Source organism: Spea bombifrons, chromosome 3, assembly GCF_027358695.1.
Source record: "Spea bombifrons isolate aSpeBom1 chromosome 3, aSpeBom1.2.pri, whole genome shotgun sequence".
Lineage (NCBI taxonomy): Eukaryota > Metazoa > Chordata > Amphibia > Anura > Pelobatidae > Spea > Spea bombifrons.
The window spans coordinates 117,196,359-117,213,187 of record NC_071089.1 but is presented as its reverse complement, the minus strand read 5'-3'; the positions used below and the strand labels follow the sequence as shown (position 1 = coordinate 117,213,187).

General features: G+C 44.1%; 1 protein-coding gene across 2 annotated transcripts in view; it reads left to right on the top strand.

The window, feature by feature from the left end:
• The window catches only part of MSRA (methionine sulfoxide reductase A), an 89,076-nt gene extending 74,577 nt beyond the window's left edge, over positions 1-14,499 (top strand). For both annotated transcript variants that reach the window (XM_053458783.1, XM_053458784.1), the window contains exon 7: positions 14,187-14,499. In XM_053458783.1, coding sequence (XP_053314758.1) covers positions 14,187-14,348 — 162 coding nt within the window. In that variant the 3' untranslated portion in view covers positions 14,349-14,499. The remainder of the gene's footprint in view (positions 1-14,186) is intronic.
• Positions 14,500-16,829: the final 2,330 nt, after the last annotated feature.

Below are 16,829 nucleotides of genomic sequence, written 5' to 3'. Positions count from 1 at the left end.
TACGTTAATACTAATATGAATACATTATGCATGTTCCTGGAAGCCCATTTCTGCCGTGTTAATTGGTGATAGCTGTATAGAGCGTTCCTGCCGCGCATGCTGAAACGGGCTGCGCTGCACATTCAAGCTGTGGGGGGGGGGACGGTCAATAATTGTCACCTATAGTGTTATAGAGAGCCAGATCTGTTAACTATTTCAGTGCAGACACAATGAGATAATTCTTACGTTGAGGGCAGATGCGATTGGTCTAGCGCATGTCCTGAAGCCGCTGACTGAATGCCACCCCTAGGGGTTGGTGCGTCTCGCACCTCTACTTACAAGCCTCAGAATCTTAAGAAGGGACCTCTGAGGTCTGGAACGCTTATATGACCCCACATCCTACTCTGTGAACATAGAGCCACCCAAACCATGTAGACTATTAGTATTATTATATGATTGTTATTATATTATCACTTTCATCCACATGCTTTGCATCAATATCTCTAAAGCACTTTTAATAAAAGCCGGTCCGTGGGTATGTTCGCTGATTCTAGAGCCAAATCTGAGGTCAGTGCGGTATCAATCGCATACATGCCAACAGCCCAGAATTTCAAGGGACAGTCCCGTTATTTGAGTCCGGTTCCATCAAATTCTGGTCTGTCCCGGCATAAAAATGCTGCCTATGCAGAGTGCATCTTGGGATCTAGGAAGGAAATGTTGGTGAGTATGCAAGTCTAAGACAATGTCGATTGAGTTTTCTGTGGCATCATGGGAAATGTAGTCCACTTATCCTGGTGTTCCCAAGTCCAACCATCCCCTGGGAACGCTCCAGGATCAAGAGTCTCCGGGTCAAGTCTTCTTTCTCCTGGCAACATTTGGCCACGCCCACTCCCCACCCACAGTCAGCACTTTATCCCTGCACCCCACCCACTTTCCTCCTACTAACGGCTAGCCCCACCCCTTCACATAGCCAATCCTACCATGGGGAGTTCCTCAGTATGCCCCTGTCTCCATTGTGTCAGATGATCCGGTCTCTGCCGGCACGCAGCGCTCGGATCCCGTAACATTCTGACTCCTCGTCGGGTTCCCAATGTCTTCATACAACACGTGGGAGTTTATTTTTGGATGTGAAGACTCTTCGTTCTCCCACTGCGTCTCCAACGCTTCTTTTGTATAAATATCTCCTTTTATCACTTATTCTGCCGGTTAAGTCGCACCTCTCTCCTTTCATTCCCGTGATTTACAGCTTATGGCTCCAACTTACTCTTACGGCTTCTTTTTTTGTCTTTTGGAATCTCCCAGGGTTCCGTTTCGTTTTTGTTAAAGCTTTATTTATTCCAGCAAAAATATAACGCATTTATTGAGCATTTTTGGTAAACTTTAGTCTTCTTCTGGTATGTTATACCCGCGTGATGAAGGAGCCTAAGAAGTATCAACACGGTACAACTCCATATGTCTTACACGTAACATACTATAATTAAAAAGTGCATGATAAAGAGAATTCAAAGGCATTAAAAAAGAAAATGTTACGAGGGATTGTAATAGAAGACGCGCCACGCGTTCCTATGGAAAGAGGACCCTTCTTGCGTCTTGCGTAAAGCTGCCCACCCAATAAGCCACCCATGGGTGCTTAATTTAGGTGGGCGGCTTTATGGGGGTTAAACATCATCTGAGCCCATCTCGGTGGTTATAATTAGTAGCATCCGTTCAGCCAATTTGGAGTCCTCACCCTACGGGCTCCGCTGCTGTGGACCAGTTGGCCAAATCAGAAGTCCTCTCCGTTTTGCCCGGCAGTCTGTTCTTCCTCGTTGCTTGATGCCCTAATGTAGAGAACGGGGATGTGCCACGCAGGGTAAAACAGACCGCTGACCTGCAGAATTACGATACCCAGGTAGTTCACAGCACCACAATACCTAACAATGTTATTGTAAGTCACAAAAGTTTTTTTTATTTGTGTATGTGTGTACGTATGTTTATGGGCAGGTGTGTGTAATGGCAGTGTCCCTCTTTCACATTTTGAAATGTTGGGAGGTATGAACACAGCACAGAAAAAAAGTGAAATATTTTTAGGCTTAGAGTACAAATCGGATTGAGGCTCACATTTCCCTGGTGAGTAAAAGTGATGAGTTTGTGTTCATTAACTTGAGGCCATCTGGTGCCGAGATCGCGCAGTCTGCGATTCCAGCGCGCATCAAACTCCAGGGATCAAAATAACCATCATGCCCGGCGTGTAAGGGATGCTAAACTGTACTTGTGTTCTGCAGCATCCCCCCTCCATCCTATTACTAATTAATATCGTCGTATGTCAGAAACGTGGATTACAGCGGCGGATAGGAAGGGCTCGGTCCACCCCGTCTGCCCGTTCCGCTGACTGCCCAAATTCTCCCGCACGTTGCCACGCCGCGCTAGCCTCATGCGCACCGCAAACTTTTTCCAGTTCCAGACGGGGAATTTGTGAAAAGTCAGGGAAACGGGTTTACCTCTCCAAATGAGTTCAGTATTCCGTCGTACCAATTCTCATCCTGTTACTGAGAATGATGACTTCATCTACTTTATATGCGAATAAAATCTCCCTCCAAACTTCCTCTTATTTTCCTTTAAAAAAATCCTATTTTGTGAAACAGCACAAACCTCCCAGACATGGAACTAAATAACACGAAACGGCGAATATTATCTGAGATACTAAAGGGATTTATAAGGAATTTACCCCTTGTCCATTTTTTCGGCACCCCTGACATTTTTGGCAGCCGCTAACTGAAATTACGTTTTGATTGGCTTTTTATTATTTTTTTTCCGCGTCCGGGAACTCCGTCGCCGATTACCGAGTAACATCACAGCTTGTTGGCTTTTCCGTGTAATTGCTTCACTATGTATACAGGAGATAAGAGCGGCCGTCCTGTTGGAGTAAATTGCCGCCGACCCCTGACATCTCGCTCCTTGGTTCCTGCGCCCCCCCCCCGGTGTCCCGCGTCGCACCCCATTGTATAGTTGTACCCGGTATCTAAATTGAATCGACCCAATTACGCTCCCGCAAGCTGATAAACGGCATGTAACGAATGAGTTCACCTTCCTTCATTAACTATTTCTGACCGACGCGGGTAATCGGCAGCCTGGCTGCTCGTATAATCGTCGTAGTTCGTATAATCATGACCGTTCGTTAGCAAAATCAGGACTGATGTATATGTGATGTATATGTGATGTATATGTGATATAATGCCCCCGGGAAACACAGCTATATATATATATATATATATATATATACACATATATACAGTGGCACTGGCAACGTTAGAGAGGCTTTCTATGTGAGTGGCAGGTTGGAGCGCTCTCTATTCCCAGCATGAAAGGGTTAATAGATGGAAGTCAGTCCCTTCAGGTGAATCCAATAAAACACGTTATACTTTTATTCTGACGTTTGGATTTGGAGTTTTTTTTGGGACATCCTGCTACAATGTATATTTTTATGTATTTTTTTTTTATATATATATGTTCCTGATAGTCATCACTTTACAGCAGATCGTTAACTCCGTCCTGGTGCACGGTGCTTTTTATATGCATTATTCTTTGCCATTAGTACAATTGCCATTGTACAGCGCTACGGCATTAGATGGCGCTATATGAAACAATAAATAAATAAATCCTTTAGTGGGGCGATCAGAGATAGGAAGGGGCATTAATGCTCAGGTTTTTCAGGATTTGGTAAACCTCGCTGTGTTCTGCCCTAGCAGCAGGATTCGGATTGCCCCCCCACCCCCCGCCGGCACCAGTAGGGCACCCTGCTAAGCGCGCTTATGGGCCATCTAAGATGAAAGGGCTTAGGCGTTCTGCAGTGTCTCTCACATAAATACAATCTGTAAGGGACAATGATGGAGTGGGGGGGGCAGGTGTTACATCACAGATATAGATTTTACCTTGGAAAGAACCTAATGGTCATTTATTTTTTCTCTCCATATTAACAGAGTGAGCTGTTTTTGTGGTAAGCACATGAATGTTATCCTGCTTTTAGATTTAATAGAAGTTTTACCTTACTGCGAGAGTGGTAGATGAGTGGAACAGCCTCCCGGCAGAAGTGGTAGAGGGTAATACAGTGAGGGTATTAAACATGCATGGGATAGACATACGGCTCCTGAATCTAAGACGAGACCAACGACTGATTAAGGTTTGGGTCTTTACAGCAGGAGAAACGGGCGACTAGACGGGGGGCCGGATGGGGCCGATCAAGTTGTACAGTGCTGTGGAATATGATGGCGCTATATAAAACAATGAATAATAATCTGCATAATAAGTTACCATATATTAGAGCATGATTTATTGCTTACAAAACACGAGTTTGGGGGGAAAAAGAAAGGTTTGCCACGCGATGTCCATAAGCAGTTACCTCGAGGTCTGGCACAATAATGGGGGAAATTGTAGCCCAATATTATGGGGTTTTTGTTTTAAAAAAAGCCACAAAGCAAAAAAAAATAAAGAAACACGAGTCACGAGGTAAGATGAGCGATGTCACTTTATCAGAACCGCGGCATTGTTTTAAGGAAACGTGTATTTTATTTAACAGCGTGATGTCATGCAACGGAGGAGAACGCGCCGGCTCTGTCTGATCTGAGACGGCTTTCAGGTATTCTGGTTTCAGCCCCGTTTCCGTGGTAACGTTGTTCCGCTCTGTGAGGACGCTCTTGATGCACGCACATACACATCAGGTACACGAACCAAGAGACGCCGCACAAAACCCTGCCCTGTGGGATGTAATAAAGACACAAAACTCTCCGTTTATCTCATTTTATTCTTAAATGGACTCGGTGGGTACCTTCACAGCTACGCAGACCCGGGGGGGGGGTGAAGAACACCGCGGACGGGTCATCTCAAGGGTCAGTTTAATGCCCAAGGAACATAGAGTGAAGAATCGCTCACCTTAGGTAGAAGCTGCAGCTCCAGAGCTGTAGAAAAAAACTTTATTTATGCTGCTTCTTGGCCATATTTCTGGGGGTCTAAGGGTCATAGAAGACCACCCTGGCCCGTTCCATGCCATTTCCCCGGGAAGGCCCGGCGTTAGAACGCAACAATACAGAACAGACTGTAGGCTCGGGGCAATTACAAGCTTGTGGTGGGAAGGGCTGTCGATTGGTGGAGATATTTTTTATTATTTTTTTAGATTTTTATTTGATTTTATTTTGTTATATCAATGTTTGAGCCAGCCACCGGGGCCATAGAACCGACTCACCTGTGCGCAGGTCGGGGCCGGGGGCCACAAACAAGCCGAAACCACACAATCTCTCTTTCAGTTATTCCACGGCTTCAGCGCTTGCACCTGATGAGCCCTTTTTCTGCACCTTGCTTGGGAGTCGGCTCCTGAGGGCCACACAGTAGGCTGCACCCTTTTTTAAAATCATGTTTTCCTTGAATTGAAAGGGGAAAAAAATACAGGGATTCAGGGTGGGGGCAACCCCCCCCCAAAACCTATTTTTCTAAATTAATCCAGAATAAATATCATCTTTATTTTTATTTCAACTTCATTCTACGGAACCTCGTCCAACGTTCACAAAAAAAAGTACGAAGCAAGAGAAGGAAACTTCTATCAAACATCGTATTTTGTGCCGTCGGAGTTCTGACTGCTGTTCTTCGTTTCCTGGCCAGCTTGCGCCCTTCCCCCGCTCCGCTCCGAGCATCTGCGACCGCTTCGCGTTGAGTTGTAATACCTGCTGCCTCCGCTTTGTAACGCACCGTACCGGCCGGCGTGCCAGAGAGCGGAAGCTGCCGGCCATCTGCCGTCCGGATCGCAATTTACATCGCTTCGTCTTCAGGCAGCGCCTTCGGAATATCGTCATCAATGGGCATCTGCTTTATTATTATTCTTTTTGAGCCAAAATAAAACAAATAAGCCGAATGCGCCTTGGCGGCAGACGCAGAGTTACGTTGAATAATGCGACGGCGCGGATCGTACAAACGACACAAAATTGGCAAAATCAAAAGAAAAATAAGCGTCGTTATGAGGTCATCAAAGTTGTGAGGTCTTTAATGATAGAATTAGAATATTACACCGGAGAACCCCTGCTATGTAAAATAAATAATATGATATTAATGTTTAATAATTTAATAATAATGTTTAATATAATTAATAATATAAGCTCAATATTTAAAGGATTAAGAATTTGTTTTAAGATTATTTTTCTTTTTTTTTTTTTTTTACCTACATTTTAATGTTTGAGTATGGAATTCTAGGATTTTAACATGCTGTGGGTTGCTATGGCGATGGCACCAATTTTACCACTTTTCATCTAATTTGCATTGTGCATCTTAATGCATACGCTCGCTGTGTGGCATGGGGGAGATCCCTCCGAACCCCCATATATGCATTTGCCCCTTTCTCCAACACTTTGCAGATGAATCTATTCTGTCTTAAAATAAAAAATCATTTCCATTAAAATACAATATTTTTTAAATAGTATGCTCAACGCCCCCCCCCCCCCCGGATCTAAATGAAAAATATTCTGTGGCTCATTGAACAAAATGTTTTTCCACTGTCGGACCACCGGAGTCCCCATTAACTTATCACGAGCCGAGGGAAACACAAAAGACTTTTACCATTAATCCAAGCAGTGGGGCTTCTCGGCAAACGCGGTCCCCTCCAGCGCTATGCTATGCTAAAGCTTCTACATCCAGAAGTAACGTATTCATTACTTTTACCATATGGTAACAAGGGACCAGGAGTCCTTTCTCACAAAGTCTGAAGCGAGTGGTGGATAAGTGGAGCTACCTGCCAGCAGAGGTGGTAGAGGGTAATACAGTGAGGGGATTAAACGTGCATGGGATAGGCATACGGCTCCTGAATCCAAGACGAGACCAACGACTGATTATGGTTTGAGTCTTTACAGCAGGAGAATTGGGGAGACTAGACGGGGGCCGGATGGGGCCGACCTGCCGGCAGGTTCTGTGTTTCAATGGCTGCTGTTTAGCTTTAAAATGATTATGTGATCATAAATATCGGACTCCTTAGCTTACGCTTAATTATTATTTTTATTACTTGTGTTATTTTGCTTAAGGTCCCCAAAAAAGCCTAGGGTCTGCCGCTGTTCCCACTCTGTGGTGATCAATTTGCCACCAGTGTACCCCACTAGCGGCTGGAGCAGCGAGAAACCCCCCCCCGCGCTTTCATGAATTTATGAATAAAGTATGACAGAGAAAAGCCTTCGTTCTCCGCATTTCGTTGTCGGATTTTCCATTATCTGTAAACCTGTGAAAAATACTCCGGGTTTTTCCGCCGATGTTTCTGTTGGAATTGCTTCCCGCGCTTCCCAATTCCAGGTTTCTACAGGAACCTCGCTCTTTACAGATATATTTACGGATATTTAACAAGATTTCTGTCAAATGCAAATCATATTTTCTGTTTTATGTACCTGAACAGATTTTGTTAGCTTTTGGGGTTGTTTTTTTTGTTTTAAATGTTTTTACACACACGATCGTAAGCCAGTTTAGGGGTTAATAAAAATGAAGACCTCAGATCTAGAACCTGATTATTTTTTTTATTTTTTTATTAACGTCGCACTTTACAAATAAATGAATGTTTTTTCCAGGGCTGGGCCTCGTCTTCCGGAGCAGCAGGGTGTTGAGGATACGGTGTCGAGTCGGGTGTTATATGACCCCCCAGCGATCAGTGTCTTGTTGCCTTTCATAGCTGACATAATAATAATACTCAAGGAATATTTTTTAAAGATGGTTCTAGAATGGATTCATTCCCCAGCATCTGATGACTTCCGTGTCCTCATACCGTGCTGTATTCCAGCGCCCCAGTAATGGTCCGTATTGACTTTACGAGCGGGGGTTGGGAATAGCGCGTAAGCGGTGCCTTTAATATTATTTTTTGTGTGTTTTTTTTTTGTGCTTTTCCGGCGTGTTCTCCCCTTTGTTGGCTGTACTCGCAGAAAACCTTGTTACAAGCTGTACAGATTGCGAAATGTTCCAAACGAGCCGCGCCGCTTGGCTTCCGAAGGAGTCATCTGCTGAGCTTCTCGCGTTGAATGCGGAATGGGGTCGGCGGGGTCCTGGAGGCGGTTTTACTGTATATTACGCTGCCGTAGCGGGAGATAATCCGGGGGACGGATAGCACAATCTGGAGCGCTTCTGCCTCTCGAGATCAACACCACTGATAGAACGTCAGGGTACGCGTTTAATTCATTAATGATGCCGATTACATCATATATCAGATCTGCAGGACCTTCAAACTAAACGAGTCCGCGCTATGCCAACTATAGACCAATGCTATAAATATATTATATAGTATAGAGTATATAGTAACAATAAAGATTTATAATTGGAATTTCAGAAATGATCACTTTTTGCCCAAAACGGAAGCTTAGCTGGCAATTCAGTGAGAAGCTGCCCTTTTTATTTCTGCTATCAGAGTAAAAGTATGTTTTCCGGAATATTTGCTCTTTTTCTTTTATAAATTAGTTGTAGTTTTTGCCCCATAATATAATGTTTTCAGGCAGCTGCGTATCAGCCGTTTGTATCTCGCTCTGTTATCTGATCCTCAATCTACTAGAGCAAAATTAAATAAAAATGTTTTTTGTTGATTTCGACCTACATTACTGTATACAGCGCTGGGGGTTATATTACTGTATACAGCGCTGGGGGGGTTTATATTACTGTATACAGCGCTGGGGGTTATATTACTGTATACAGCGCTGGGGGTTATATTACTGTATACAGCGCTGGGGGTTATATTACTGTATACAGTGCTGGGGTTATATTACTGTATACAGCGCTGGGGGTTATATTACTGTATACAGCGCTGGGGGGATATATTACTGTATACAGCGCTGGGGGGTTATATTACTGTATACAGTGCTGGGGGGGTTATATTACTGTATACAGCGCTGGGGGTTATATTACTGTATACAGCGCTGGGGGGTTATATTACTGTATACAGCGCTGGGGGGTTATATTACTGTATACAGTGCTGGGGGGGTTATATTACTGTATACAGCGCTGGGGGTTATATTACTGTATACAGCGCTGGGGGGTGATATTACTGTATACAGTGCTGGGGGTTATATTACTGTATACAGCGCTGGGGGTATATTACTGTATACAGCGCTGGGGGGGTTATATTACTGTATACAGCGCTGGGGGGTTATATTACTGTATACAGCGCTGGGGGGTTATATTACTGTATACAGCGCTGGGGGGTTATATTACTGTATACAGCGCTGGGGGTTATATTACTGTATACAGCGCTGGGGGTTATATTACTGTATACAGTGCTGGGGGGTTATATTACTGTATACAGCGCTGGGGGGTTATATTACTGTATACAGTGCTGGGGGGTTATATTACTGTATACAGCGCTGGGGGTTATATTACTGTATACAGCGCTGGGGGGTTATATTACTGTATACAGCACTGGGGGGGTTATTACTGTATACAGTGCTGGGGGGTTATATTACTGTATACAGCGCTGGGGGGTTATATTACTGTATACAGCGCTGGGGGGTTATATTACTGTATACAGCGCTGGGGGGTTATATTACTGTATACAGCGCTGGGGGTTATATTACTGTATACAGCGCTGGGGGTTATATTACTGTATACAGTGCTGGGGGTTATATTACTGTATACAGCGCTGGGGGGTTATATTACTGTATACAGTGCTGGGGGGTTATATTACTGTATACAGCGCTGGGGGTTATATTACTGTATACAGCGCTGGGGGTTATATTACTGTATACAGCGCTGGGGGGTTATATTACTGTATACAGCACTGGGGGGGTTATTACTAGACTTGAGTGCGGCCAACTCTTCATGGGGGAAAAAATCTTTGTATTCCACGAGTATCCGGCCGTTCCTGTGTTCGGTTCGGGTGAATATTCTTGTACATTTTTCGTGTGGGGCCCTGCCCTCACCACACCCCAACCACACCCACTATTTAAAAACACCACCCCTCTTTAGCCATTTGAAGCATTGCGAGGTAGGTGATTATGTAATATTCTCGGTATAGGGGGGCGTTATTCTTGTATGATAAGGAATATCAGATCATTCACGCTAGCGATCGCTTTAAAGCTTATTATACGTTCATCATTAAGCAGCTTGGGGACCCGCTGCCTCCGTCCGCTCGGTGCTTCTTGATATACTTCCCACACCGTACAGACGCATCGGGCATATTGGTGGCCCCCGTGTGTCACGGCGTGACAGCCGCACGTCCCCGGCACCCCCCCTACATCTGTACAGCCATCTGTGAGCCGACGGCGGCGTCCCCACCTGCCAGAATAATAACGCATCCGTACCAAACACTTATATCGTATTTATAACGCGCCAGCAGATTCCTCTGCCCTGCTATAATAAATGGTAAAAATGAGCATTAAAATGTAATTCTATACCATAAGATAAGAGTATTAAGACATTCCAATGCAGGAGGAGTAGATTGTAAGCTTCTCTGACCAGTAGATAGGGAAGACTCGGATGTATGTTCTTCATGCTAGGTGCGTTAGCCGGTCCGTAAACCTTTTTTTCTTCTCTAGCGTTATTGTATATTCACGGAGGTAACGTACGGTGATGCGTTTAGTAGATATTTCCCACGGCTACGCGTTCCGATACGATTCATATTCCCCGTCATTTTTTAGACGTTAAGCCCGACTCCTATAAAGAATATGAGAGGCAACAATTTGTGAATAATAAAAATGCGCCAGTTTTACGGTATCTGCCCCATTTACTGCCCCCCGGTTACCTTCCTGGCAGGAGATGTTACGGCTGAACGTATCGTCCCGCGTGTCATATTCTTGCTTCCCGTCATCTCCCCGGGGGGGTTCAGCGTCATTAAACTGCCTCTTTAAATGTGTTTGGGGATTCTGCCTTAAATGTCGGAGGTGAGATGGGGGGGGAGACACCTTTTAAACGTTTTTAGGGTTTAAAAAGCATTTCCATGACATTTATAAATGGGGGGGGCATGAATTTCGGGCCAAAAACTACAGATTTCAGGGGGCAAACATGGAAAAGAGCACAAGATTAAAACAAAAAATTGGCCCCCGTCTAGTCGCCCGTTTCTCCTGCTGTAAAGACTCAAACCTTAATCAGTCGTTGGTCTCGTCTTAGATTCAGGAGCCGTATGTCTATCCCACGCATGTTTAAATTCCATAACTCTACCACTTCTGCTGGAAGGCTGTTCCACCCTCTCATGAAAGTAAAACTTCCTTACATTCCATCCAAGCCTCTGACCCTCTAGTTTTAGACTATGGGATAGAAGATATTAACTCGGAAAGATGCTGCGGTGGGAGATTTGTCGTTTGGGGGACCTGGGTCCATGTGTTACCTGATCCCGGCCAACTCGAGAGTCTCCGCGTCTGGCAGCCGCTTCCTGGCAGCCGCTCTCTCCCTTGATGGCAGATGGCGGCAAAATTAGGATATTTGGCAGAGCCGCCGTCACTTTGCGTTCGCGCTGTGTTTATAAAAACATGGAGTCAAGTAACAGCATGAGCGAGAGATACCGAAGTCAGCATCCTGCTCTCAGTAGAGGTGGCCGGGGACGACGACGACACAGAAGTCTCTTCTTCCAGCTCAGGTATCTTAAGAATGCATCTTGTGGTTCATACCTCCTGAACAGATTGGCAAGGAAAAAGTTAATTATTAATTGATTAATAAATCAATTTATTCCAAAAGCCATGGTGACCGCCCCGCCCCTTTATATTAACTGCCCCACAATTGCTTCCATTTCCAGTAAATTTGCCCCCGCGATGTCTGCGTGAACACAATGATGCTAAAAGCCGGGGCAGTTCTCTAGCAGGTTGAAGTAATCATCTTATCCATGACATGAAAAGAGGTCTTATCGCTATAGCAACCACCATATATTCCTGGAGATTAGACCATTTTGTTGGTTGCTATGGCGATAAAACCATTCCCAATTTATATAAAAATAAACTTCTAAAGATTGTAAACTCATTATATATGCGCTCACCGGCCACTTTATCAGCCAATCACACGGCAGCAACTCAATGCATTGATGGATGTAGACGCGGTCCAGACGACCGAGCATCAGAATGGGGGAGAAAGGGGATTTCAGTGACTCTGAACGCGTCATGGTGGTTGTTGGTGCCGGTCGGGCTGGTCTGAGTATTTCAGAAACCGCTGATTTGCTGGGATTTTCACCCAAACCATCTCTAGGGTTTACAGGGAACGGTCCGAAAAAGAGAAAATATCCAGCGAGCGGCGGCGGTGTGACGGAAATGTCTTGTTGGTGTCAGCGGTCAGAGAAGAACGGGCATCCATCCTGCCTTGTATCAGCGGTTCAGGCTGCTGGTGGGGGGTGTAATGGTGTGGGGGGGACTTTTTCTTGGCACACTTCGGGCCCCTTACTACCAATTGAGCATCGTTTAAACGCGACAGCCTACCCGAGTATTGTTGCTGACCGTGTCCATGCCTTTATGATCCCAGTGTCCCCATCTTCTACTTCCAGCAGGATAATGCACCGCGTCACAAAACTCACATCATCTCAAACCGGTTTCTTGAACGTGACGATGACTTCACTGTATAACTGTTATGCCCTTCGGTATATATATATATTATATATATATATATATATATGTGTTATGGCTGATCGGTTTATATATATATATATATATATATAATGTTATGGCTGATCGGTTTATATATATATATATATATCTAATGGTATGGATGATCAGTGTGTGTATATATATATATAATGGTATGGCTGATCAGTGTGTATATATATATATAATGGTGTGGATGATCAGTGTGTATATATATATATAATGTTATGGCTGATCGCATCCTAATTAATAATTTGGATTTTTTTTTCTTGCTTTCAAACAGTTGAATGCAAAACATGTAGAAATTTAATATATTGATAAAGTTAACATTATTCTCATCCCTTTTTACTTTTTAATTCATGGTTTCGCTGTTTGTTGTAAGACGTTACCCGGCTCACGCAGTCCAATAAGTAGGACATCTGGCTTCTGTAAACGAAGCCAAGTTACCGCTGTTCCCAATCTGTCGGCGGGATGCATCAGATGGGGTCCGGGAAAATGTATGTTTTAAGCAAGCGTGTTTTTCCGGAGTATGGGGATTTGGAGAGAGACTGGAGTCAGTCCTGATTGACAGGGACAGTTGGCGCTTATAATAGAGTACAGTATCCCCTTCAAACGAAGCCCTGAGACGAGATGGACAGATCTCCCGTCCTCGATACAAAGTATCGGCAACAAAAGCCGCCGCCGCGTGCAGGAATCACAGATAAAAAGCTCCCGTTGCCATAAAACCCAACTGTCTGTGTGTTATCGGGACTTCGTGTGCAGAGTGGGTCACCTGAGGCCGCGGTTAGTGCGGGGGTTTCGCAGAGATGGCGAGCAGGGTAGCCCGCCCGTTTTGGGCCATACCATGCCCCTCTCTAACCGCACTCCCTAACACGGATGGGAAAAAAGAGCTCCGAGCTCCCGGTACCCGATCTGGCGTATATTAGGAATATAGCTAAAAAGAGTGTGAAATACAGAGCAGGGCGGATAGGCAGAGGTGGCCAGGCCATTATCTCTATGTATATAGATATACTAAGTCATGCGGGAGAGACGCCCTCCGGTCCTCTTCTGTCGCTTGCTGGGGGGGGGCGAGATTATAATTGTTTGCCACGCGTGTGGATGGCGTTCTATTACCGCGCATCACGTCTCACATACATGTGCTTTAGCGGTGGGCTCTGTGCTGGCACTCGGCCCGCGGCCGGCTCCAACGCATCTGCATCCCCTGCCGCCAGCGTTCGCTGATCATTTGGAGTTAATTAATGTCTAACCATTTTAATTTAAAGCCCATCCACTCACTCATCTTCTGTACTCTCAATGCTCCACTCCAATGGAGTTACCCCCCCTTCCGATGCAAATTAGATTGTAAGCTCCTAGGTATATTTGCAGTAGCATTATAACATTACACGTCAATTCAGTGTATCTTTAACTAAAGACAAGTCATGGTTTTCATGGGGACCGGAATTACAGCCATTTGAGGAGTCACTACGCAATGAGCTAGTAAAGGGTTAATGTTTTAAGCCTGGGCAATCGCAGGCTTCACGAAGGTCACAACGTGCGGATATTCCTGCATAGCCCAGCCGTTTGTAGAGCCTCACCTGTGTTTAAGCAGGGATATCCTCGATCCTGCTTCACCCGGAGAAAATGTTTTATTATTTTTTTTAATGAATACGCATTTTGTTGTCTGCTTTGCAGGAGCTGACGCAGAACGGCCACGGGGAGATCACCACCGAGATCCGCGCCGAGACCAACTTCTACTACGCAGAAGATTACCATCAGCAATATCTCAGCAAGAAGCCCAACGGTTACTGTGGGCTGGGCGGCACCGGGGTCTCCTGCCCGATTGGCGTTAAATAGCTGCGGATTGCGTCAGGCGCCAACCGCCCCTCATAGAATCTTTTGTCATAACCTTAACCTTTTAGACATTTTAATCGACTCGCCTTAGGAGGAACACTCTCAGTCTTTAAATACCAAAGATGTGCCCTGGAAAGGCTTTTAGATACCGTACTTCTGTACTTAGTGAATAGGGCCCTCCTGTGTACGAGAGAAACCACAATGCGCCATTCTTGTCCACACATGCGCAGCGTGGTCTGGAACGGGATTTCGCTACTAAATACCTCGAAAGCTTATTTTTTGAAATATAAGTAAACATAATGCTTGCAGAATGATTATTTTATCCCTGCAATAGATTGCAAATATAAATATATATTATAATCACAGCTTGGGAACCACACGTAAAATATTACAGGAATACGAGAGTAAAATGTCCGATCCCGTTATTTTTCTTCTTACTAAAATAATAGTAATAATATGAAAAATAATATATAAAATAATAAAATGTTTGAAAAATATGCAAAAATACTGTTTATGATTCAAGATTGGGCTTAAAGTGGTGGTGTTCTTGTTATACAGGTTGCACGGTTGGGACACAATAAACGTCACCATCTTCTAACGCAGAATATTTATTAAATCCATTTTATACACACAATATATACATCATTTTTTACTTTATTAGTAAACTACTAATATCTGCGATTATGTTCAAAAAGTTATCTTCCCCACTGCGTTCAGTAATAGCCCCCAGCGCTGTATACAGTAATATGACCCCCCAGCGCTGTATACAGTAATATGACCCCCCAGCGCTGTATACAGTAATATAACCCCCAGCGCTGTATACAGTAATATAACCCCCCAGCACTGTATACAGTAATATAACCCCCAGCGCTGTATACAGTAATATAACCCCCAGCACTGTATACAGTAATATAACCCCCAGCGCTGTATACAGTAATATAACCCCCCAGCGCTGTATACAGTAATATAACCCCCCAGCGCTGTATACAGTAATATAACCCCCAGCGCTGTATACAGTAATATAACCCCCAGCGCTGTATACAGTAATATAAACCCCCAGCGCTGTATACAGTAATATAACCCCCAGCGCTGTATACAGTAATATAACCCCCAGCGCTGTATACAGTAATATAAACCCCCAGCGCTGTATACAGTAATATAACCCCCAGCGCTGTATACAGTAATATAACCCCCAGCGCTGTATACAGTAATATAACCCCCCAGCACTGTATACAGTAATATAACCCCCCAGCACTGTATACAGTAATATAACCCCCAGCGCTGTATACAGTAATATAACCCCCCAGCACTGTATACAGTAATATAACCCCCAGCGCTGTATACAGTAATATAACCCCCAGCGCTGTATACAGTAATATAAACCCCCAGCGCTGTATACAGTAATATAACCCCCAGCGCTGTATACAGTAATATAACCCCCAGCGCTGTATACAGTAATATAACGGATATGGTTTATATTGGATGTGTACACAGTTGCTGGGCTCAGTGAAGGCAGCGTGAGGTTGTGGTGGTCACAGTTTCAGTGCTGAGCTGGCGCATGTTGTGGGGGAGAGCTGAGGCGCGGGGTCTATATGATCAGACCTCACACTCCCTTTTTTTGGGGCTGGTTAGACATCCATTTTCCTCCGGTGGCTGGCAGTCCAGTCCATCTCTGGAGCGAGCCGGCAGGGCGACGACACCACAAATAGTCCGCGTGTGACATCGGTGCCCGCGTGCAAACACTTTGCTGACCCCTGAACATAAAAAGTTTTATATTTTAAAGTCAATGTAAAGAAGTAGAAGATACTGAGAAGATGCTTTTCAGAGCAGGATCCGTCACACGACGCTCCTACTCCATGCAACATGGCAACAAGGCCCCTGCTTAACCACAGGTTTCTACCGTAAACAGCTCTACACCCAGAACCCTGCTTGCTTTTTCCAACGCTTTATTGCTTTGCTTTCTCCCGCTGAATATTATACACCGTTTTGTTTAGGAGAAGTTTTATCTTCTTTTAATAAAGAAATACATAAAACATAATAATTTTAGTGTACAAAAAAAAAAAACTATACTATAATTGAAAAAAAATCTAATTTTTTTGCAATTTTGTTTAAAATTTCTTCGATGCTGGATATGTTCAGCAACATCTGATTACCCGACATACTTTTTTACATATTAACATTACATATTTTTAATACTATTGGCTTAAAATATTTTTTTATAGATTTTTTTTTCTTTTAGAAAATATTGGGCCATTTTTTTTAATATAAATTTTATTTTATGTTTTTTTATTATTATTTTTCCACGTACGCCATGGCTTGAGATCCCTTTGGGAATCTCTATTATATATTTTTGGATGCAAACATCACCGGGCTCTTAATAAATGATTATATTGTTTGCTTTATTTTTATCGTAGGTTGTTTTTTTTTAGTGAATATTTGACTTGACCTCCTCCCGACCTGCATCCTTTTACCAGCTAATGCGTC